The sequence below is a fragment of the Chiloscyllium punctatum genome, chromosome 41 (genome assembly GCF_047496795.1).
Source record: "Chiloscyllium punctatum isolate Juve2018m chromosome 41, sChiPun1.3, whole genome shotgun sequence".
In the NCBI taxonomy this organism is placed as follows: domain Eukaryota; kingdom Metazoa; phylum Chordata; class Chondrichthyes; order Orectolobiformes; family Hemiscylliidae; genus Chiloscyllium; species Chiloscyllium punctatum.
The window spans coordinates 18,765,436-18,788,598 of record NC_092779.1 but is presented as its reverse complement, the minus strand read 5'-3'; the positions used below and the strand labels follow the sequence as shown (position 1 = coordinate 18,788,598).

Sequence of the window (23,163 nt, the reverse complement as noted above, 5' to 3'; positions counted from 1 at the left end):
TTAAACACTTCAAATTTTATAAAATAGAAATGCTTTCTCAGTAAGAGGTGTTTGTGCAGTGGAGTGGGTGTGCCTACTATTCCACGTACACTTATAAATCTACAAGATTATATATACACAGGCAGATAACATCTCTTTTCATAATTTGCTTTTGGAAACAGGAGAGGGATGAACGAAACAATTCTTTGCATTCTTGGTCCTTAAGACATAACCCAGAAGTGAAAATGGATACTAAATGGATTATAGAGATGAGCACTTATAGTTAAATACTGTTCTATGTATATGAGAGTTCACTATTAAGGACTCCATATACTCTGTGTGTATAATGTTGTGACTCTGCCTGGCAATTAGTCTGCTGTGGAACTGTTAGCTGCGCACACAGAAGTCGGTTGATTTGCTGTATCATCTACTTTATAACTTGTAATATATTTACTGCTTCAAATAAATGAATCCACAGAGTTAAGCAATCACTGACAAGAGATTGATGATAAGACAATTGTTATTAATATGACAGATATTACTTATGAAACTGAGTTTATGCAAGATGGAATGATAGAAAACACTATCCATTAGTTTGGACATTCTTACCTGCCTTCCAAAGGCCAAACCTCCAACGGTTTGGAAGGGCCCAAGCAGAATGTGAGGACAATTACTGTTTAAGGCGGTTTGTAATAAACACAGCTAAAGTTACCTGACTGAGAAAGGATTGCAGATTACAGGTTTCCAAATCCAGCGTTGAAACCTTCCCTGGATAAGTACTGTTCAAGTAGTCAAGGACATCTTCATAGTTCTCTCTGGTCAGATTGGTTTCCGCCAGATCAAAAGCATTAGTCAAGCTCAACATATTGCTGAAAGAAAAACAAAAGAAAATTCAGATCTTAAATTATGTTACATGATATTTTATAGCATGCAGCATTTTCAAATTGTCTCATGTTTAGAAACATTAGCCTGTCTATCATCGCAATCTATATATTACGTCACTCACTATAGACCACAATCTGCTGTAGAATACTGTCCACTATACAACACCACACACTATAGAATATCACCCACTATAGAATATTCTACCCTATAGAATACCATCGTGAAAAGAATACTTTCTGATAGAACTTAGGTAACTGTTGAACACAAACCATTATGGAAAAGTATCCAGTATAGAACATTGTCCTCTACAGAACATGATTTCCTATAGAATACCTTCTCCAATACAGGACTATCCAGTATAGAATATAATACAGTTTGCTCAGTTGGCTAAGAGTAGGGTGCAGAAATGCATGGGTTTAATCTCCATTCTGGCTGAGGTAGTTCTTAGGATCAACTTCCTCGACTTGATCTGTTGTAATATCATGATAAAAAACTATGTTGATGAACCACAGTGAACTGCAGCAAAGAGTGAAAGCAGTATTACATTCTGTACTTGTTACCTACTGCAATGGGCATGCTAACCAGATTTCCTGGATCCTCATTGTCCTCGACATCATGTAAAACAGGTAAAAACAATGACTGTAGATGCTGGAAACCAAATTCTGGATTACTGGTGCTGGAAGAGCACAGCAGTTCAGGCAGCATCCAAGTAGCTTTGAAATCGACGTTTCGGGCAAAAGCCCTTCATCAGGAATAAAGGCAGTGAGCCTGAGTGTGGAGAGATAAGCTAGAGGAGGGTGGGGGTGCGGAGAAAGTAGCATAGAGTACAATGGGTGAGTGGGGGAGGGGATGAAGGTGATAGGTCAAGGAGGAGAGGGTGGAGTGGATAGGTGGAAAAGAAGATAGGCAGGTAGGACAAGTCTGGACAAGCCAATGGGGACAGTTACTGAGCTGGAAGTTTAGAACTAGGGTCAGGTGGGGGAAGGGGAAATGAGAAAACTGTTGAAGTCCACATTGATGCCCTGGGGTTGAAGTGTTCCGAGGCGGAAGATGAGGCGTTCTTCCTCCAGGCGTCTGGTGGTGAGGGAGCGGCGGTGAAGGAGGCCCATAACCTCCATGTCCTCGGCAGAGTGGGAGGGGGAGTTGAAATGTTGGGCCACGGGGCGGTGTGGTTGATTGGTGCGGGTGTCCCAGAGATGTTCCCTAAAGCGCTCTACTAGGAGGCGCCCAGTCTCCCCAATGTAGAGGAGACCGCATTGGGAGCAACGGATACAATAAATGATATTAGTGGATGTGCAAGTAAAACTTTGATGGATGTGGAAGGCTCCTTTTGGGCCTTGGATAGAGGTGAGGGAGGAGGTGTGGGCACAGGTTTTACAGTTCCTGCAGTGGCAGGGGAAAGTGCCAGGATTGGAGGGTGGGTTGTTTGAGGGCGTGGACCTGACCAGGTAGTCGCGGAGGGAACGGTCTTTGCGGAAGGCGGAAAGGGGTGGGGAGGGAAATATATCCCTGGTAGTGGGGTCTGTTTGGAGGTGGTGGAAATGTCGGCGGATGATTAGGTTTATGCGAAGGTTGGTAGGGTGGAAGGTGAGCACCAGGGGCGTTCTGTCCTTGTTACGGTTGGAGGGGTGGGGTCTGAGGGCGGAGGTGCGGGATGTGGACGAGATGCGTTGGAGGGCATCTTTAACCACGTGAGAAGGGAAATTGTGGTCTCTAAAGAAGGAGGCCATCTGGTGTGTTCTATGGTGGAACTGGTCCTCTTGGGAGCAGATCCGGCGGAGGCGGAGGAATTGGGAATACAGGATGGCATTTTTGCAAGAGGTAGGGTGGGCAGAGGTGTAATCCAGGTAGCTGTGGGAGTCGGTGGGTTTGTAAAAAATGTCAGTGTCAAGTCGGTCATCATTAATGGAGATGGAGAGGTCCAGGAAGGGGAGGGAGGTGTCAGAGATGGTCCAGGTAAATTTAAGGTCAGGGTGGAATGTGTTGGTGAAGTTGATGAATTGCTCAACCTCCTTGCGGGAGCATGAGGTGGTGCCAATGCAGTCATCAATGTAGCGGAGGAAGAGGTGGGGAGTGGTGCCGGTGTAATTACGGAAGATCAACTGCTCTACGTAGCCAACAAAGAGACAGGCAATGACTACCGCCCAGTGGCCCTAACTTCGGTGGTCATGAAGTGCTTTGAAAGGCTGGCCATGGCATTAATCAACTCCAGCCTCCCCACTACTCTTGACCCACTCCAATTTGCCTATCAGACCAACAGATCCACGTCAGATGCCATATCACTTGCCCATTACTCCTCCCTAGAATGCCTTGACACCAAGAACAGCTACATAAGCATCCTACTCATTGACTACAGTTCAGCCTTCAACACTATTATCCCCGAGACTGATTACTAAACTTAGTGATCTTGGACTAAGCCCCACTCTCTGCAACTGGATCCTCAGTTTCCTGACCCACAGGCCACAATCAGTGGAGATTGGGGACAATATTTCATCCTCACTAACATTCAACACTGGAGCCTCCCAGGGGACCATACTCAGCCCCCTACTATACTCACTGTATACCCATGACTGCTTCGCTAAATACCAGACTGTCTTTTACAAGTTCACTGATGACATCACCATAGTCGATCGAATCTCAGATGGCAATGAAACAGACTACAGCCGGGAGATGGAAGACCTGGAAGAATGGTGCACTGAGAACAACCCAACTCTCAGAGTCAGCAAAACCAAGGAACTCATTATTGATTTTTGGCTGAATGTTACTCATGCTCCCCTACACATTAACAGTACAGAGGTGGAACGAGGGAGAGTGTCAAGCTCCTGGGAGTGGTCATCCACAACAAGCTTTCTGGGACACTTCATGTGGATGCACTGTTTACAAAGGCCCAACAACGTTGCCTCTTCCTCAGGCAGCTGAGGAAATTTGGCATGATGGCAAATACCCTTGCCAACTTTTATAAGTGTGCCATCGAGAGCATTCTGTCTGGATGTATCACCACCTGATATGGCAACTATACCATTCAAGATCAGAGATGGCTACAGAGAGTGGTGAACTCAGCCCAGACACTCACGGGCGGCACGGTGGCACAGTGGTTAGCACTGCTGCCTCACAGCGCCAGAGACCCGGGTTCAATTCCCGCCTCAGGCGACTGACTGTGTGGAGTTTGCACATTCTCCCCGTGTGAGTGTGGGTTTCCTCCGGGTGCTCCGGTTTCCTCCCACAGTCTAAAGATGTGTAGGTCAGATGAATTGGCCATGCTAAATTGCCCCTAGTGTTAGGTTAGGGGTAAATGTAGGCGTATGGGTGGGTTGCGCTTCGGCGGAGCGGTGTGGATTTGTTGGGCCGAAGGGCCTGTTTCCACACTGTAAGTAATCTAATTTTAAAAAACTCACAAAAGCCAACCTCCTATCTATAGAATCCATCTATCAGGCCCACTGTCAAGGAAAGGTTGCCAGCATTCTCAAAGATCCACCCCAACCCCCAATGTTTTTCTACAACCTCTACCATCGGGGAGAAGGTACAGTAGCCTGAACACGCACCAGCCTGTCTTGCAACAGTTTCTACCCTACTGTTGAGAATACTGAATGGACTCACAAACGCTTAACATTCGCCTGTACCTGTGTTTTTGTTTTTGCCGCTGTTTACCTATTATTTACTTATCTATGCTACTTAACTCTGTGGCAAAAGTGAGGATTGCAGATGCTGGAAACCAGAGTTTAGATCCGAGTGGTGCTGGAAAAGCACAGCAGGTCAGGCAGCATCCGAGGTGTAGGAAAAATCGACGTTTCGGGCAAAAGCAATTCATCAGGAATTATTCCAGCTCTATTCCTGATGAAGGGCTTTTGCCCAAAATGTTGATTTTCCTGCTCCTCAGATGCTGCCTGACCTGCTGTGCTTTTCTAGCACCACTCTGATCTCTACTGAACTCTGTGATCTGCCTGCAAGACAGAGGTTTTCACTGTGCCTCAATAAATTCAATAAATACTGGCGTTGCCAATGATGCCCTCATCCTGTGAATGAATAAAAGAATAACTTTCCATCTCCCAGTGAAGTTCCATGTGTCTGATTGACCCTCAGGTGTGGGCACCCACTCTCACGATGGATGGCAGTGCCAACAGCAACAGATAGTTGTTTGACTTTCAATGCACTTAAGGAGTCCTGCAAATGACTGAGATGGGCAGTGCCAGTTTTCTGGCTTGCCCTCAGGGCACTCATCCCCCAAATAAAATTCAACCCCATGTCTGCTGATTTGAAGAGCCATGAGCTAAACTATTTGAAATTTCCAACAATGCAATGCAGCAAAGCGCGAAAGAAAAACTGATAGTTATATTCAACTGGAACTTACTTACTTATCAAAACATGCGTCAAATTTCTCTGTTGCTCGGAAACCTATGATGGAATATATTACTGTGGCTGCATACACTGAAGTGAAGCCATTGATCACAGAGATTATCACAGCGTCTCGCTCACAATTGTTGCTGTGGGATAGAGAGGAGAGGGAAGCAGTCAGGCTGTGTGATCGTTTCTAAGTGGTCGGCTTGTGTTTTCACTCAATGTGTACGCATCGGATACTACTTACTGCACAGAATTATAACTGGAGAAGGAAATGAGACCCCCAAAAGCCAAAGAGAATGAATAAAAAACTTGTGTTCCGGCATCTAACCATGTGGTTGGATTTGCCAATTCTTCCACCTGGAAATCATAAGAATAGAAATGTTACAGACACGGAAGAGACAGAGCAAATCTCGACTTCTCACCTTGCCCTCTGTCTGTAAACAGAATGGTTTAATTTGGAATGGACTGAGATGTGTTTCCCAAACCCTTGTTTGCACAAAGTCAGTTTTAAAGTGATGTGCTGCAGAACTCTCTTAGATTTAAATCAGGAGTATTACTGAGTGCTCATCTCAGAGCAGTCTTACAAAACATTACATACACAAAAAAATATACGCATACATGCATACACACAAAAATATATGCACACTCACACACACGCAATGCAGCAAGGAATTTCTTCTCCATGAACTTGAAACCAAACATTAATTTTCCATTCAGTGGAAGACCAGAGTCCAAATTGCTGGAGTCAGGAGTTGCTAAATTCCTTCAGAGTTGGGGATGAGGCAACAAGGTGAGGAGGCAGTTCCTGGTGAAGTCACTAGACCCAGGATCAGTTTGCTTTTCCCAGTGAATTCAAGATTCCTTGGAATACAGGTTTCAAGGAAATTCTGGCTAGGCAGGTAGTTAAGACAAGCACGGTGTTAGCGTGGAGGTCTGCTTCTCTTTTCTGGTGCTAACAGGACCCTGAGTTAAATCATTTTCAATGTGTAATGCAAATTCTTAAAAAATCTAAAGGAGTTTCAATCAAGTTATGCTAGTCACCTATGGATCATGTTGGTCATTAATGAGCTGTTCAGTTTAAAAAGAGGCCATTGTGGTCAAATTCATTGAATATCTTTGGAGATGGATAGTTGCTTTTCGCACCTCTGTAGGCACAATGAGTCTTCAAGATGTCTCTTTGGTTTCTGTGATAGTTGCAGAAACCAAACATCTGTCGTTTTCCAATATGTCTACCCAATTACACATTCAAAATTCCATAAGGGTGATCTGTCTGGCTGTCTCCCTCTGCACTTCTTGCCAGAAGGTTCCAAAACTTTGGCCATTTTTTAGTCATGTGATGTGTGGCAGCCATTTTAAAAATCTGGCAAAGTGATTTTGTTTTTAAATGAAAACGAAGGTGCAATATTTTAACAATTTGAAATATCCTCATGGCCCCCTGGTCATTCTCACTGAAGGGCGTTCAACAATTGTAACTTATAGCTTGGGAAAATAGTTGTGTTGAATTTAGCAGAACTTTATTTTGAAAAAAATAGTTTTGAAGAGTATTTTCAGATATTAAAGACCTTAAAGATTTGCCAATGACACAAAAATAAGAGCATCGCCAAGCAACGAGTAGGACTGCAAAGGATCAGAATCCAGGGGAGATCATTTCGTCACTTAAGCTTGTTCCATTCACTGAAATCCTGCATGACTTCGCTCCATCTATTCATCTTCACCCCAGATCTCAAGATGTCTTTGGAAAATGACTGTAGCTATCAGTTTGAAAGACAACACTTCATGCAGTAACTATTGTGCCTTTTGGAAGAGGTTTCCAAGATTCCACCACATTTTCTGTGAAGCAGTGATTCCTGACTTCACTCCTGAAATATATAACTCTAATGTTTTGATTAATTCCCCCTGCTCTTAGACTCCTGAACCAGTAGGAAATGGTTTCCTCTCTCTATTCTAGCCATTTCTCTCAACAACTTGAAAATTTTGATCAAGTTATTCTAGTCTGGATTCTTCAAGCTATCAAACAGCTCAGTTCAGATTTGAGAGTTACTTCTAAACCATGTTGATTAACAGACTCCATGTGGTGGTAAGGCTGTGAGCTGTACAGTTCCAACCTTCTAGCAGTGTACTAATACATGATGAATGAAGTCACAGTTCCTTTACAGTTTACCCGAGCAACTCGTTAATATATTCCATAATTCTACACCTCCCTCCAAGTACTTTCTTAGTTTCCAACCATTTAATTCTGAGTATATCTCTTGACTTTAGTATACTTCTAACCCACCTCCTCCCAAATTCCCTGAAAGACTGCTGCGCATGGGTTGAAACGCTTTGGGGATTTCCCAGTTCTCCCCGATCTGAGTTTGCAAAAGGTCGCAGGAAAGCAATGAACTGAAGTCTGGTATGGGACTGTATTTTCCGAACAGGCTGTAAAGAGTAAGACCAGTAACAACATCCCAAAGCTCATAGCACTGAAAGGACTGGGTACCAGTGGACTGCCACTTCAGCATGAAGACAGTGAGCTGCACGTCGTTCTGTTTTATGGGGAAAAGGTAGGAAATTGGAGCTGAGGTTAGCCATGATTTCATTGATTGGTACAGCAGACTTGACGGGCCAAATGGCCTACATCTGCTCGTACATCTTCTGGATGTATGGTCAAAGGGTGATGATTGGTGAAGATGCACCATCACCACGAGCTGATGAGAATCACCATTTAGCTGCAACAGCAGTAATACAGTGAGGCTGTAAGGTTCTTGGTCCATATCCTCAGGGTTTAGGGTGAAGTGAGAAGTGAATCACTGGGAAGATGGCAGGGCCTGTGACTGATTAACAGGAGTTTCCTCAGCTTCCCGACTGATCAGGAAGGTTTCGAACGAGGACTGTCAAGACTGCCATTGTAAACATCCTGGGCTAAAAGGTGAGAGGACAGAAACTTCAACATTGACAGCTGCCACTTCTAACAGTGTGTCTGCAACACTAGATGAGAATAAAGAATAGCTTGGGCTCTCATTTAAAGGTAGAACTTTACTCCGAATACTTAAGATTGTTCTGAACAGAACAGATCCACTGGACTCTGTTTATTACTGGCTAAAGGTTGTTGTGACCAACTTGCAAAGGTGAAGCTACTAAAGGTCCATCACTTCTTCCAAAGGTACATATAGTGACTTTTTGTTAACACTGTCAATCTCAGAAACTGGCAATCCCACAGGAGTAAGTGAAAAACTATGATCTGGGAGAGTATCAGAGGGATATTGTTGGACTGAAGGGGCCACAGGGCTTTCTTCCTGAACTGATGAAAGTGGGCTGGACAGTGACATGTTTTAAAGTTCACCCTGTGGCTGTGCATCCCGGTGAGGAACCTGGACCCAGAGCTCTCAGTCTACCAATATTAGGAGGATATTAAGTTAATTTCCGTGGAGGAACATTTCAGTCTTGGGGTTGAGGGGGCTTGGAATGGTGAGGATGGCTGATGATCTGACGGGACAGGGTATAAAGGTGCTCAGAAAGCCCAGTCCTGGGAAGAGGGGCATTCAGTCATGGGGGCGTGGGGGGAGGGGGGAGCCAGTTGATGGTGGTAAAGAGGTGGGGAGGTGCAGAGATGGGTGTCCAAATTCCTGATGAAGGGCTTATGCCCGAAACGTCGACTCTCCTGCTCCTCGGATGCTGCCTGACCTGCTGTGCTTTTCCAGCACCACACTTTTCACTTCTGATCCCCAGCAACTGCAGTCCTCACTTTCTCCTAGAAAGATTGACAAGTCTGGTGCACTGCCGGAAGGTCTACTTGCTCCTTTAGGCCCACAAGACGTGCTATAAAAACCCTCCCCTTCCCAAGGCCAGAGAGATCTGGTCAACCAGGGAAAGTCAATTTAAACATAAGCCAATCATCCTCATGATGATATTCAAATAATCACCCAGTTTGCTGAGTTCTCACATTTTCTGCCTCATCTTGTCTCCGTTGAAAACTGCAAGTGAACAGCTTTGGAGGCAAACTGCAATTAGATTTAAGATTTAGAATATTTTCGCATCCCATGCGATCCAACCCTTCTTTTAGACTAACATCTATTGCACTAAAACAGAGGGTGACACAGTGGCTCAGTGGTTAGCACTGCTACCTCACAGCACCAGGGACTGGGTTTGATTCCAGCCTCGGGTGACTGTTTGTGTGGACTTTGCATGTTCTCTCTGTGTCTGTGTGGGTTTCCTCCCACAATCCAAAGATGTGCAGGCTAGGTGAGTTGGCCATGCTAAATTGCCCATAGTGCTCAGGGAGGTGTAGGTTGGGTGCATTAGTCTGGGGTAAAAATAGCGTAGGAGCTTGGATGGTTTACTCTTTGGAGGGCCAGTGTGGACTTGTTGGGCTGAAGGGCCTGTTTCCTCACTGTAGGGATTCTATGATTTGTTTTCTATGAAAAGGAAAATGAAGTCTGCACTTACTTTTGGTGTAAAGAGAAATTTTATTCCATCGACAGATCCTTTTAATGTCAGTCCTCGAATCAGGAAGATGGTAAGGACAAGGTAGGGGAGAGTAGAGGTAATATATACAGCCTGAAGGAAGAAAAAAAAACAATTAAATCAATCAATCATATCAGTTCAGTCAGATATATCAGGTTTCTCGCTACTCTCATTATTGTTGGAATTCTACGGCTAGGTATAAATACAAAAAGCTTGAAGTAGCCTCGTATTCAAATTAAAGTCCACATTATTTACATGGTAATTGCAAGTGGGTTACATTTCTACTAACACAGAAAAGACAGGGAAGGGTTAATGATAATAGATTTATCGTTCATGTGGTACCATTGGTGCATTGATGATCATCTTTCAAAATTGTATAGACTTTGGCGTAGTTTCTACAGATTGGAGAACAAGTTGTCCAAACACTGCTATTTAAGAAGGGAGGGAGGCAAACAAAAGAGAGAATTACAGACCAGTCAGTTTAACATCAGGAATGGGGAAAATGCTAGATTCCATTCTAAAAGACATGAACACTTGGAAAGATTAATGGGGTTAGACAAGTCAGCATGCATTTAGGAAAAGGAAATTGGGTTTAACTAATCTCCTGGAAATATTTGAGAATGTGACTAGTAGAATAGACAGTGGAGAACAAATGGATGTGATGTGTCTGCATTTGAAGAAGGCTTTTAATAAGGTCCAACCAAAGAGACTAGAGAGCAAAATGAAAGCCCAAGGGTTGGGTGCAATATAATGATATGGATGGGGAATTGGTTGACTGATCGGAACAGAGTGGAAATAAATAGGTTTTTTTCCAGGTGGGGGCAGACAGCGCATAGTGGGGGATCAGTGCTTGAGCCCCAGCTATTCAAGATATGTATAAATGACTTGGATGAGGGAAACAAATGCAATATTTCCAAGTTTGCAAACTAGGTGGGACTATGAGTTGTGTAAAGAATGCAAGGAAGCTTCAAGGTGATCGAGACCAATTTGAGTTTGTGAACAAACACATAGAAGATGCCATATCGCTTAGATAAATGAGAAGATAGTGAGAAAAACAAATAGGCAGAGTATTAGTTAAATGGTGATGCATTGAGAAGTGTGGATGTAAAAAGGGATCTGGGCATCTTTGTGTACCGGTCAACATAAATAGACAGGCAGATGCAATTAGGAAAGCAAATGGTAAATTTGCCTTCATTGCGAGAGGATATGAGTTCAGAAGCAGGGATGGCTTATTGCAGGGCCTTGTTAGACTGCACCTGGAGTATTGCATGCAGTTTTGCGCTCCCCCACCAAAGAAAGGATATATTTGTCATAGATGGAGTTCAGCAAAGGTTCACTAAGCTGATCCTGGGATGACTGGAGGGTTGGTCCCATGAGGAGAAATTGGTTTAATTGGCTTGTATTCACTAGAATTTAGAAGGATGAGAGAGGATCTGAAATATATAAAATTCTAACAGGAATAGACTGACTAGATGTAAGGAGGATGTTTTCTCTGGTTGGGCAGTTTAGAAGCAGGAGTCACAGTCTTAGGACATGGGGTAAAACACTTAGGACCAAGATAAAGAGAAATTTTCTCACTCAAAAGAGGGTCAACCTGTAGATTGTGGAGGCCAGGTCACTGCGTATGTTCAAGGAAGTGTTTGGGTATTAAAAGCATCATTGTGTATCGAGAGAAAGTGGGAATATGGCATTGAGATAAGGGAACAGGAAAGATATATAAACCTGTAACAAAACTTGTTTCAACTACATGGAGAGTACTTGGCGCAGTTCTGGTGGCCACGTTATAGAAACAGATATAGTGGCACTGTGGAGGATTCAAAGAAGATCAAAGAGGATAAAACCAGAGATGTGGGAGTGTACATGTGAGGAAAGATTTGACAGATTTGGCCTCTTTTCACTTGCAAAAAAGGTGATCCATTAAAACATTTAAAATTGTGAAAGGTTTTTGTTTGAGGATATAGAAAGTATTTTTCTTCTTGTAAATGCCATTAATATAAGTCAGTGACAAACAAATCCAAAATGGAATTCAGGAGAAACTCAAAGAGTGAGAGGAATGTGTTACTTGCTATCATAGTTGGTTGCAATGAATGGTAGAGATATTCTAAGGAGAAAGGAAAAGTGGTTACGATGGCAGATTGAGGTGAGAAAGTTGGGAAGATGGAATGAAGCATACAGTACAGTTTGGACTGGTTGGGCTGAATGGCCTGATTCTGTGCCATCTATCCTATGTCACCTTCCATAATCCAAATTAAGGTATTTCACTACATGAGTGGCTGAAATGAAATGGCACTCAACCTTTTGCAGATCCATCAGTATCTGCGAGACACTGCTTGATGATAATTCTGAGTAGGACGAAAAACATGAAGGCCCATTGCACTGTGAGCATTTTGTTAACTCTATAATGGAAATCTTACATTTGTACAAACAGGAATGAATGAATGAACTGTACCTTGCCAGTTGTTTCAATGCCTCTGATTGTGCATACATACAGCACTGCCCAAGCACTTATCAGACTGAGTAATAGCCACCACTGGATGTGACCTGAATCATTGATTGTAGTAGAAATGTTTAAGGTTTCCCTGTACCAGTAATAATCTACTGGAGAACTCCTGACACATTCATCAACAAATCCTGTCAAAACATAATTAAAAAATTGAAGAAGATATTACTCATGTGGTGAAAATGCTACAATGATAAAATTCCTTCATGATAAAATTTCAATCTTTTCAACCAATTAACACTCAGACTTTCTTCAGCAAATGCCCACTTTATGTTAATTGGTTTCAAGTTGCAGATTATATTGTGGATTGATGTCCATCGGGAAATTTGATTGAGACTTGTCAAATGTATATCATTACAGCCAAAAGATAAAGGCTCGTGTGAAGTTGTGGTAATGCCCTTATCTCTGAGCCTGGAGACCCAGGTCTAAGTTCCACCTGCTCGAGAAGTGTGGAAAAATATATCTAAGCAACTTGGTTAGAAGATTTTGACAGTGGCAACAAGGAGAGACTTCAATCCCATCACTCTGGACTGGGTTTGAACTCAGGTGGTCAAGGCAAAACAGTTGGGAGCAAATATCCAAGAATGGAATATTGCTACTCATAAAAAAGGTTGAGTTACATCGCATTTATCTAGTGAGGGGGAGTAATTCAACACACAATGTATAGCATGGGTCAGACCAGTCAACTTCACTGACACTTGCCAGTTTATGGTCCATACAAAACACCCTCCTAGCCTCCTAGCATCTAGCCTCAAGAGCCTATCCTATTCCTTTCCTCCTCATGTGTTTGCCACCCTCTTCAACATACCTGCGCCTTAACTACTCTTAAGTTTCACTCAAATTATTCATAGTTTATTTATAGAGTCACACAGCATGGAAACAGACCCTTTGGTCCAACCCAGTGTACACTGACCATAATCCCAAACTAAACAAGTCCCATCTACCCCTGCTTGGCTCATATCCCTCCAAACATTTCTTATTAGCATACTTATATAAATGTCTTTTAGAAGCTGTAACCATAGCCCTATATATCACTTTCTCTGGAAGTTTAATCCACATACAAATCACCCTCTGTGTAAAAGAATCATCCCCCATGTATTATTGAAATCCTTCTCCTCTCACCTGTGTTTTGAAATTTCTAATCCCAAGAAAAAGACACCTGCCATTCACCTTATCTGTACCCCTCATTATTTTATAAACCTCTATAAGATCACGTCTCAACCTCCTACATCCCAGTGAAAGGATCCCAATCTCTATGCAACTCAAACTCTCCATTCCTGGCAATATTATGATAACTCTCTTTTTGTGATTACCTTAGCTTTAGGTCCCCAGCTTTGGTCTCCCATGTGTTCCAGATCTTTAACCACTTCTGTAAAGAAGTTTCTCCTCATGTTTCCATTATTTCAGCTGCTCATTATCTTTAATCTTTACTCTGTTCTTTTCAATCTTTCCATCAATGAAAACCGTTTCTCCCATGTTACTCCACACAGACTTTGAAGATATCAATAAAATCTCCTCTCAACCTTCTCTTCTCAAGCAAATAAACTTCTTGAATGTAACTATTTAAACGAAGCACGTTGTCCCTGCAGTCAGACTCAAAAATCTTTACTGCACTTTAACCTTTTTCTGCATGGTGCCCAGAACTGGATAATGTGCTGCACCTGAGAATAACATGTGAATTTGGAGAATGCAATGTTAATCTGTACCTGTTTTGTTTTCTGTCATTGGGCAGGTACTCCAGGGCAGTGGCTCTTGGAATGAATTGTAGAAGTACCACATAACCAAGGCGATTATACTGTTGTAATATAAGGCAATCAGGAATGAGACCAGCATTGATGCTATACCTAAGGAAATGACAATCAGTGTAAATAATTGGACTCTATCAAAGTGAAGAAACAGCAACTGTCAACATTTACTGTATAATAGGAAATTATTCTAAAAGAAGTGAGATAAAATGTTTATTGTCCATGATGAATTGTGTGCTGATGCATTTACAACTTTGAGTTAACAGTCTTTATCGATCAAGGCTATGATTTGAAGTTCACATTTAGTTTAGACAGCACCAAGTTCAGGTTTAGAAATTGGATGTTTTGTGATGATTCCCAATCAACTGAAAAAAACATTAGAACTTGAGATATAATTTGATGTTACATAATTTAAATTGCATCCTGATAACATCTTGGTTATTCAAGAGAAAATTAGATTTTTATCTGGAAAGGAAGAAAGTGAGGCTCTTTCTGTAGGGATCCATCATTTGATGAAAGTTATTCTGTACTTCTCGAACATGTATTTCATATTTCATGTGACAAAGACATTTTGGTACCTAAAGGGTGACTGACTCAGGCACATACTAGGTGAACTATTAATATCTACACATTTATCCTTGCTCTTGAAACCTTTTTGGCAGAATACTCGTGTATGTTTTTAGCATTTCATTTGCAATTCCTCTCTCTGCTATTTTAATCTGAAGAACCATTCCATTTGAACTGTGCTAACATGAGGAAAATAGGACTTCAGGTGAGTTTAGCAGATGTTGATATTATTCCATAGCATAAATTAATTGATATTAATATTCTGAGCTCAGAATGATAAGCATACTCATTAATATGATAACAAAGCCCCAATATTTTGGCAATATTGCAAAAACTGTTTTCTTTCCTGTTTTGCAGTACTTAGATTAGATTAGATTAGATTAGATTACTTACAGTGTGGAAACAGGCCCTTCAGCCCAACAAGTCCACACTGACCCGCTAAAGCGTAACCCACCCAGACCCATTCCCCTACATTTACCCCTGTACCTAACACTAAGGGTAATTAAGCATGACCAATTCACCTAACCTGCACATTTTTGGACTGTGGGAGGAAACCGGAGTACCCGGAGGAAATCCACGCAGACACAGGGAGAATGTGCAAACTCCACACAGTCAGTCGCCTGAGTCGGGAATTGAACCCGGGTCTCTGGCGCTGTGAGCAATTACTCCTACAGTGCAATTACTGTGCAATTACTCCTACAATGGAGCACCTGTGACAATAAAAGGATATTCAATTCTATTCCATTCTATTCTATTCTCTAGGCAGGCCAAATTGTAGAATAAGTAAGACTCTGAAGGAGGCCATTTGTGAGCATGCCAGCCCTCGACAATAAAAACACACCAAGTCTCATTGCCCTGCTCTTTCCCCCATAGCCCTGCAATAATCTTCCCTGGATGACTGTCCAATTTACTTTTGAAACTCATGATTGAATCTGCTTCCTGCTCTCTTCCAGATCCTAGCCACTCACTGCTTGAAACTGTTTTTTTCCTTCATGGCATCATTGGTTCTTTAGTCCATCACCTGAACTCGATGTTCTCTGGTTCTTGATGCTTCTGTCAGCAGGAACAGGTTTTCCATGCTGGGACACCTCTATCAACCACATTCTCAACCTTCTCTTCTCAAAGGAGAACAACCCCCGGTTTCTCAATCTATCCATGTAGCCGAAGTCCACACCCTCGGAACCATGCTCATGTCTCACGGACACAATAGGTCAATCCTTTCAAGAAAGTTGGAGTCCTGTACCCTTCTTAACCCTCACTCGCAACCCTGTTCACACACCTCCAACCAGCCGGACATTTTGTGTTTGCAGATGGAGGCAGAGCCAGAACAGATACGCTCAGCCTGCAATAATTGGGAAGACAGCTCAGGTCGGTGCATGTGGCTAGTTCTCAGATCTCTCTCCTTGGAAGTGAGGAAAATATTCAAGATTCAGGATTAGCTGTGATGCTTTTGTGGTGTGACGATACTGTGACTTTAAGAGGTTTATTTGTTTCTTTCTTTTTTTGAAGAAAGGATGAGACAGTGATGTAAAGCTGTCTATTTGAATCCAAAAAAGTAAGCAGCTTGTGAGGCCTTGTTTTTTTAAAAGTTGGATCAATAGAAGCAGCCTGGATGGGTGGGCCCAACATCCCACAGAACCAAAACTTTTAGCTTTAGTTTTACAGTAGCAGTTCTTGCTGGGGTCTTGAAGCTGGGGTTGGAGGTTGCAATACATCGCTCTCTGCTACTATCTCTCTCAGACTTGTCTCTTGATGTTTTCCCTCCTGGACTGGAGAATTACATGTGAGTCAATCTATTAGAGTGTGTTTATGGGGTGTTATATTGGAACAGTTACTCTTTAGTAGTTAAATAATCTGTTAATTATGCTGTTAAGTTTTCCAATAGAGTTGTTATTCCAATTTCTTCTTTCTTTTGTTGTATGTTAACTATAGTGTATGAGTAAAGTGTGTTTTGCTTCAAGACTGGTAGTTTGACCAATCAAATTGCATCCAGAATGCAACATGCACTTGCCTTTAAAATAAGGAAATGTTGGGGAGTAGGCTATCTTGACATATTTTGAGGTGGTTTGGTGTGGCCCATAACAGAGATCAGTCAACCGAGTCTACCAAGTCTAGGTTCACCCCTAAGTAATCATAAAATGGACGAGGTAGCAGAACAACTACTGCTAGTGTTGGAGGTGGACCAACAACTGCTACATTTACTCCTCCATTCAATTCCACATAAAACCTCAATATCAGATGACTTAACAGGAGAAGCATCTGTTTGTCCCTGAGCTTGGTAACATTGTTGGAAAACACAGCCCACTGTCAAATGCGACAATGAGACGGCTTCTGAAATTCTCCTCCAGTGAGCGATCACCAGAATTTTGCACCCAAGCCCTGAGCCTCATCCTGCCACTTGCAAAGTGGACTTTCTGGGGAGAGACACGTGTCTCCACATTTACTCACAATTATCACATTGGAAATGAGCCTATTATAATTGTGATGGGAGATACTGTAGATGGGTTTGTTTTAGATGGATAACATACAGAGACTTTCACTGGACACCAATATTGATTGTTCCCTTTAGTATCTTTCTTGGCCATCAGTTGTGCCAATAACCTCTTTAAAGGTTTGTCAGAAAACCTGTGGGCACTTATCACTGGAGCTATCCTCCTCCATTTGCCAATGCAAGTTGGATTCTACTCTGTCTCCTTCTCCAAATAATGTACTTGTGGTCCTTTATGGGTCTGAATTAGCCACAAATGCTGGGTCCAAAACTGCAGATCGACCAGGTCTTTGGGCTCCTGGTGTTTTCCATCAGATTTCAACAGATTTGTTTGCTAATTCTGAATCTAGAATTAGGACTAAAAGAATTGTGAGCTGATGGAGGATTTCAGACCAATTCCATGCTTCGGCAGATTGCTAAATTTTTGGACATGTCGGAAAAAAGTGGCTGAAGCACCAAGGTCAAATAACAGAAAAAGCACCTGCATTTGAAAAGCCAGGCCATTACAATCAGATCATTGTACAAAAACAGAAGGTACAAGCAGTAGCAGGCCAATCAGCCCTTTGAGTAAGCCTTCTTTGCCATCCAATAAGGTCATGGCTGACCTTTGACCTCAATTCCACCTTCCTTCAATATCCCATATCCTTTAATATCCAACAAATTCATCATTTGTGTCTAAGTCATACCCATAAAGGACCATAGGTATATAAAATGGAGAAGGAGACAGAGTCATGTACTGAAAGGCTGATGGCCCATGGCTCTCTGGTCAGTGATGAAATTATTCCTCATCTCGGTCCTAACTTGGCAATTTCTTCTTCCTGATCGAGGACCCTTCGTTCTAGAATCCTTGGCAAGGGGAAATATCCTCGTGCATATACCTTCTCAAATTGCTTCAGAATTTTGAAGATTTCAATTAGATCAGTTTTCACTCCTCTGAACCATCGGGGACATAGGTCTAGTTCATTTCATTTCTCCTCACTGGGAAATGCCCTCATCCCAGGAATCTATTTAGTGAACCGCAGTTGCACTGGTGCAGAAATGACAGGCTGAATGGTCTCCTTCTGCCCCATAAAAGATCTGTAATTCTGATTCACTTCTCCCAAGGCAAATATATTCTTCCTTAGATAAACAGCTCGAAACTATACATAATACTCCAGATGTGATCTCTCCAAAACAGTGTACAACTGCAGGAAGACATTTTCGACTTATACTCCTACAATTTCCCAATAAAAGCTAATTTATCACTTGCATCCCTAATTGCTTTCTGTACCAACAAGTTAAGTTTCTGCAATTCCACCCATATTCAAGTTCACCTCATAAGAGATATTTTGTTGTTTTTTATTTCTCTTGCCGAAGTGGATTATTTAACACTTCACCATATGGTATTCCATCACTCACCTTCTTGCCTCATCACTGAACCTGCTTATTTCCCTTTGCAGCCTCTCTCAGCCTCACTCAGAGCTGACTATCCCATCTAATTCTGCAGTGGTCAGTAAACCTGGATGCACTGAGCACTTTGTTTGCAATTTCAGTGCTGGTATCTTACCCATTCCTTTCAAGTATGGGTGAATGGAACTCCAGACACCCATACTGCCTTTGCGTAGCCGCTGTCCGATGGCAAACTCCAGGTGTAACAGAGGAGCACCCTCAAGAACCAGTAGGATGAGAAACGGGATCATGAATGCCCCTAGCAAAGAGAAAAAAAGGGCAATAATTAAAAATGGAACAGTTTGTTTAACTTTTTTTGTGCTTACTGAGGATTCTCCATGATGGGGACTAGAATAGTATCCATTTTGATTTTATAGACAATAGACAATAGACAATAGACGCAGGAGTAGGCCATTCAGCCCTTCGAGCCTGCACCGCCATTCAATATGATCATGGCTGATCATTCCCAATCAGTATCCTGTTCCAGCCTTATCTCCATAACCCTTGACTCCACTATCTTTAAGAGCTCTATCCAATTCTTTCTTAAATGAATCTAGAGACTGGGCCTCCACTGCCCTCTGTCATTTGTCATTTGTCATTTGTACTCAAGTACAGGAGTACAGTGGAAAGTGTATAATGTCGCCACACAAGGTGGCATCTTAGGTACAAATTAACTAAGTACAGAATCTGAAGAACAAGGTATAAAGAAAGAACAAAGTCAAAAGTTAAATATTGCAGTGACTATAGTATAGAGTAAAACATACAAAATGAGGTTAAAGGTTACACATTTGGACACCCAGTGTGAGACCGAGCACACCCATGTAAGAATAGGCATCTTTGCTCTGCCTCAGCAATATGCCTCAGTGTTATTCTCAGCAGAGCTCTTCCTAATACATCAGTGTGCCATCCCTTCCCTCTTCCCACGCCAATTGCCCTATGACTAGAAAATTGTCAATTAGAACCATATTTGATGTTGAAGGTACTGTATGACTTAAGTTGAGTTGAGATTGGAGTCCAGATGGAATACAGAATTCTTTTAGCCAACAGATAAAGAAGGTTATGAGTGCATCAATCCAGGCTGTACTTATAACAGAAGTTAAAAATCACACAATACCAGGTTGTAGTTCTACAGTTTAATTTGGAAACACTAGCTTTCAGATCACAACTCCCTCATCAACCACCTGGTGAAGGAGTAGCTCTCTGAAAGCTAGTGCTTCCAAATAAGCCTGTTGGAATATAACCTGGTGTTATGTGAATTTTAACTTTGTCCACCCCAGTCTAATACCAGCTCCTCCACATTATAACAAAAGGTTAGTATTTAATCTGTCAAGTTTCCATCCTTGCTGATTGAGGTGCGTTGATTCAATTTTTTTTTATTCACTTATGGAATGTGGGTGGTGCTGGCTGGCCAGCATTTATTGCCCGTTCCTAACTACCCTTAAACTGAGTGCCTTGCTAGGCCATTACAGAGGGAAGTTGAGATATTAGTGAGCCAGATGGATTTCTTCTGACAATTAGCAATAGTTTCATCGTCATCAACAGATTCATCATTCGACCCTATGCTTCCAGTAAGAACGACAAATTTGAAAAATTCAGAAAGATCTCAATGTTTCAGAAACGTAATAGTCAATACAAATGTCTTTCAGAGTGCCTTTTCAGGATGGTAATTCAACAGAACATAAAATGATAACATTGTGGTCAGCAGTGTCTTCAGCAATGTCTGGCTCATCTCCCACACTTTAGCACCTCATTTAGGTACTTTCACAGCCTCAGGTCTCAATACTGAGCTCAATAACTTCTAACTAACTTCTAACTTCTAACATGTTTTCTAATGTTCTTATCTTCTCTATGCCCTCTCCCCCCATAGTCTTGTCCTGTTTGTGTCTTGCTAATTTTGTTTGTCGTAGAGAGGACCCATTCTCTCTCTGTCACACCTTAATGCTATATTTTCTTATTTCTTTCTCCACTATTAGCAACCTCTTTGTCTTTCACACTGGGCCTCTCCTCTGTCAAAAATATTAAAAAGGAACATTTCCAACACCTTCCATCTGCGCTATTGACTCTGTTTCTCTTTCCACAGATGCTGCCAGACCTGCTGAGTTTTTCCAGCATTGTCTGTGCTTGTTTCAGATTCCAGCATCCAGCATGTCTTTATAAAGTTATATTCTAGTTGCTCAAAACTTAACTTCGTTTTACGTGAACTGATAATAAGTATTTCTGCATCATATGAAGCACTTGCACCAGGACAGACAAGAGCCTGATTCACTTACAATCAAAAAGATCACCAGTTCTCCATAATATGTCATACATAAAGCACATTTCTGCTCTGTAATATGTTAAATACCTTTATCAATGAATAATTTTAAATAGATACTGCAAGTATGAAACTTGTTAGAGAGAAATCTACTTTTATACACTCTAATGGAAAATTATTCATGGAGAATTTCCAGCCATTTCACAAACATAAGACATGAAAAAATGCATTTGAGTTGAATTTGTCAATAGAGGTAAAGACAACAACAGGAAAGCAATGGAATTGAAGCAAAGAGTCGAAATAAAAAAAAGATTTTAAGGAGTATTAAGCTGCTTCACACCAGTGAGTCTTTTCTTTATAGATCAGACTGCCATCTAGTGCAGAGCAATTGAACTAGGATGATGCATTTTGATCTAACCTTATTGATTCCTGTCTTAACGGGACTTTGAGGCATGAGAACTTGGCATTAAGGTGATCTGTCATTGCTGCCATGCTTGTTTCCAAGGGTTGAGCCATCGGTTTCCATTAAATTGGCCCACAGTATGGGCAAGTGTATTGCAGTCGGATTCCAACCCACTCATACAGCATTCCTTCAGGTGAACTGAACTGGAAGGTTTTATAGGCAGCAGACCAACCTGTTTGGTCATGTTACAAATGTACCAACAAATCCTTTGCAGGACTCAAAACCAAAGTATCTGATCCAGGAGTATCACTGGACATCAGGACACACCAAGGTAGGAGAAAGATGGAAATAGTCCTACCAGGACAGGTTATAGCCTTAAAATATGGAATATTTTGGATGAGGATATGACATAATCATCATTTAATTCTTCCTTATAGTTCCCCTGGTGAATATGGTTACTTGCACTGGCTGCGGTTCGATCTTGGTATATGTCCCAACTGTCTATTCTTCATGTGTAAGATCCCAGATAAGAACAGAGATAGAATCACAAAATCAAGAATGGTTACAGCAGCAAAGCAGAGAATTTGCCCCTTTGTATCCATGCTGGCTGACCAGCTGAGCTTCAGCTATTATGCCATTTCCCAGTCTTCTCCCTGTAACAGTGCACAGTCTTCGTTATAACAATCCAATTCCATTTTGAAAGCCTCAGTTGAACCACACTGTCATGCATTCAGTTCATTCTCAATCTTAACCATTACCGAAAGGGTAAAGTTTCACCTCAAGTCACTGTTGCTTCTTTCAACAATTCCCTTAAATCTGTGCCTGCTGTTGTTTTTGATCCTTCCCTCAGTGGGAACAGTGTCTCCCTATCTACCCTGCTCAGACCCCCTCCTGATTTTGAGCACCTCTATCAGATGAACTCTGAACCTTCTCTTCCCAAGGAAACAAATGCTAATTCTCCAATCTGTTTTCGTAACTGAAGTTCTGCATCCCCAGGACCATTCTTATAAATCATTCCTGCACTTTCTTTGAAGTCTTTCTAAAGTGTAGTGTCCAGAACAGGATCCAGTTGGAACTAAACTAGTGTTTTATGCCATTTCAGTGTAACTTCCTTCCCTTTACATTCTCCATCTCTAATATTAACATCCAGGATGCTAAATGCTCCATTAACCACTTTCTAAACCTGTCCTGCTACCTTGGTGATTTATACTCATGTACACTCCACCGCTGTCCCTCTACACCTGCATTTCCTTTAGAATTTCATCCTTTGTTTTCTGCATTTTTTCTACTAAAATGGGTCACTTCACACTTCTCTCCATTAAATTTTAATGTTCTAATTGTTTCTGGAATGTTTTCCACCTCCAAGACTAAACTCCTTGATGTGCAAGGCTGGGTTTATCTCTGTATGTTTCTCAGAACAAGGGTGTGTAACCTTTGCAATTCTCTACTGCTAAGGTGCCATCCCAGAGTCTTTAGGGAAAACTGGAAAATTATGCCACTATCTTTACAATTTTCACTCTCATTCTCTCTTTTTCCTTGGATGCATCTCATAAAGCCTGCGACCTTATCAATGTTCAGCTCAGACGAATCTAAAACCCTTCCTTATTTGTTTTAAACCCTTCAAGTACCTGGATTACCTCATCTTTCAGTATAATGTGCACAACATTGTTTTCCTTGGATAATAAGTGGTAGAAAGTAGATACCTCAGTCATAGAGATGTACAGCATGGAAACAGACCCTTCGGTCCAACCCGTCCATGCTGAACAGATATCCCAACCCAATCTAGTCCCACCTGCCGGCACCTGGCCCACATCCCTCCAAACCCTTCCTATTCATATACACATCCAGATGCCTTTTTAATGTTGCAGGAAAAGATAAAATTTTCATAGTTCTATTTTAACATGGACACCCCCGGATCAGCCCGCTCCTTCTTTTGCCCAATGTCTACAAGTTTATGTGCCCATTGAAGCTACTTAAAGTTCTCCTTGATGTTTAGCTTCCAGCCTCAGTGCACTTTCTCTCCTTACATTTCTTATTTGCTTTACAATTCCCCTTTGAACTTTTTTTATTGAGCTTGGTTCTGGGTTTTATTATCTGTATGACATTTCTCATAACCTTTCAGTCTTTTAAGCA

General features: G+C 41.8%; 1 protein-coding gene across 1 annotated transcript in view; it reads right to left on the bottom strand.

The window, feature by feature from the left end:
• Nucleotides 1-23,163, bottom strand: part of LOC140464901 (sodium-dependent neutral amino acid transporter B(0)AT1-like) — a 47,490-nt gene that overhangs the window by 13,939 nt on the left and 10,388 nt on the right. Inside the window, exons 2-8 of the mRNA XM_072560497.1 lie at nucleotides 18,492-18,632; nucleotides 13,852-13,989; nucleotides 12,095-12,276; nucleotides 9,628-9,738; nucleotides 5,447-5,559; nucleotides 5,217-5,345; nucleotides 692-848 (exon numbers count right to left, since the gene is read on the bottom strand). Coding sequence (XP_072416598.1) covers nucleotides 692-848; nucleotides 5,217-5,345; nucleotides 5,447-5,559; nucleotides 9,628-9,738; nucleotides 12,095-12,276; nucleotides 13,852-13,989; nucleotides 18,492-18,632 — 971 coding nt within the window. The remainder of the gene's footprint in view (nucleotides 1-691; nucleotides 849-5,216; nucleotides 5,346-5,446; nucleotides 5,560-9,627; nucleotides 9,739-12,094; nucleotides 12,277-13,851; nucleotides 13,990-18,491; nucleotides 18,633-23,163) is intronic.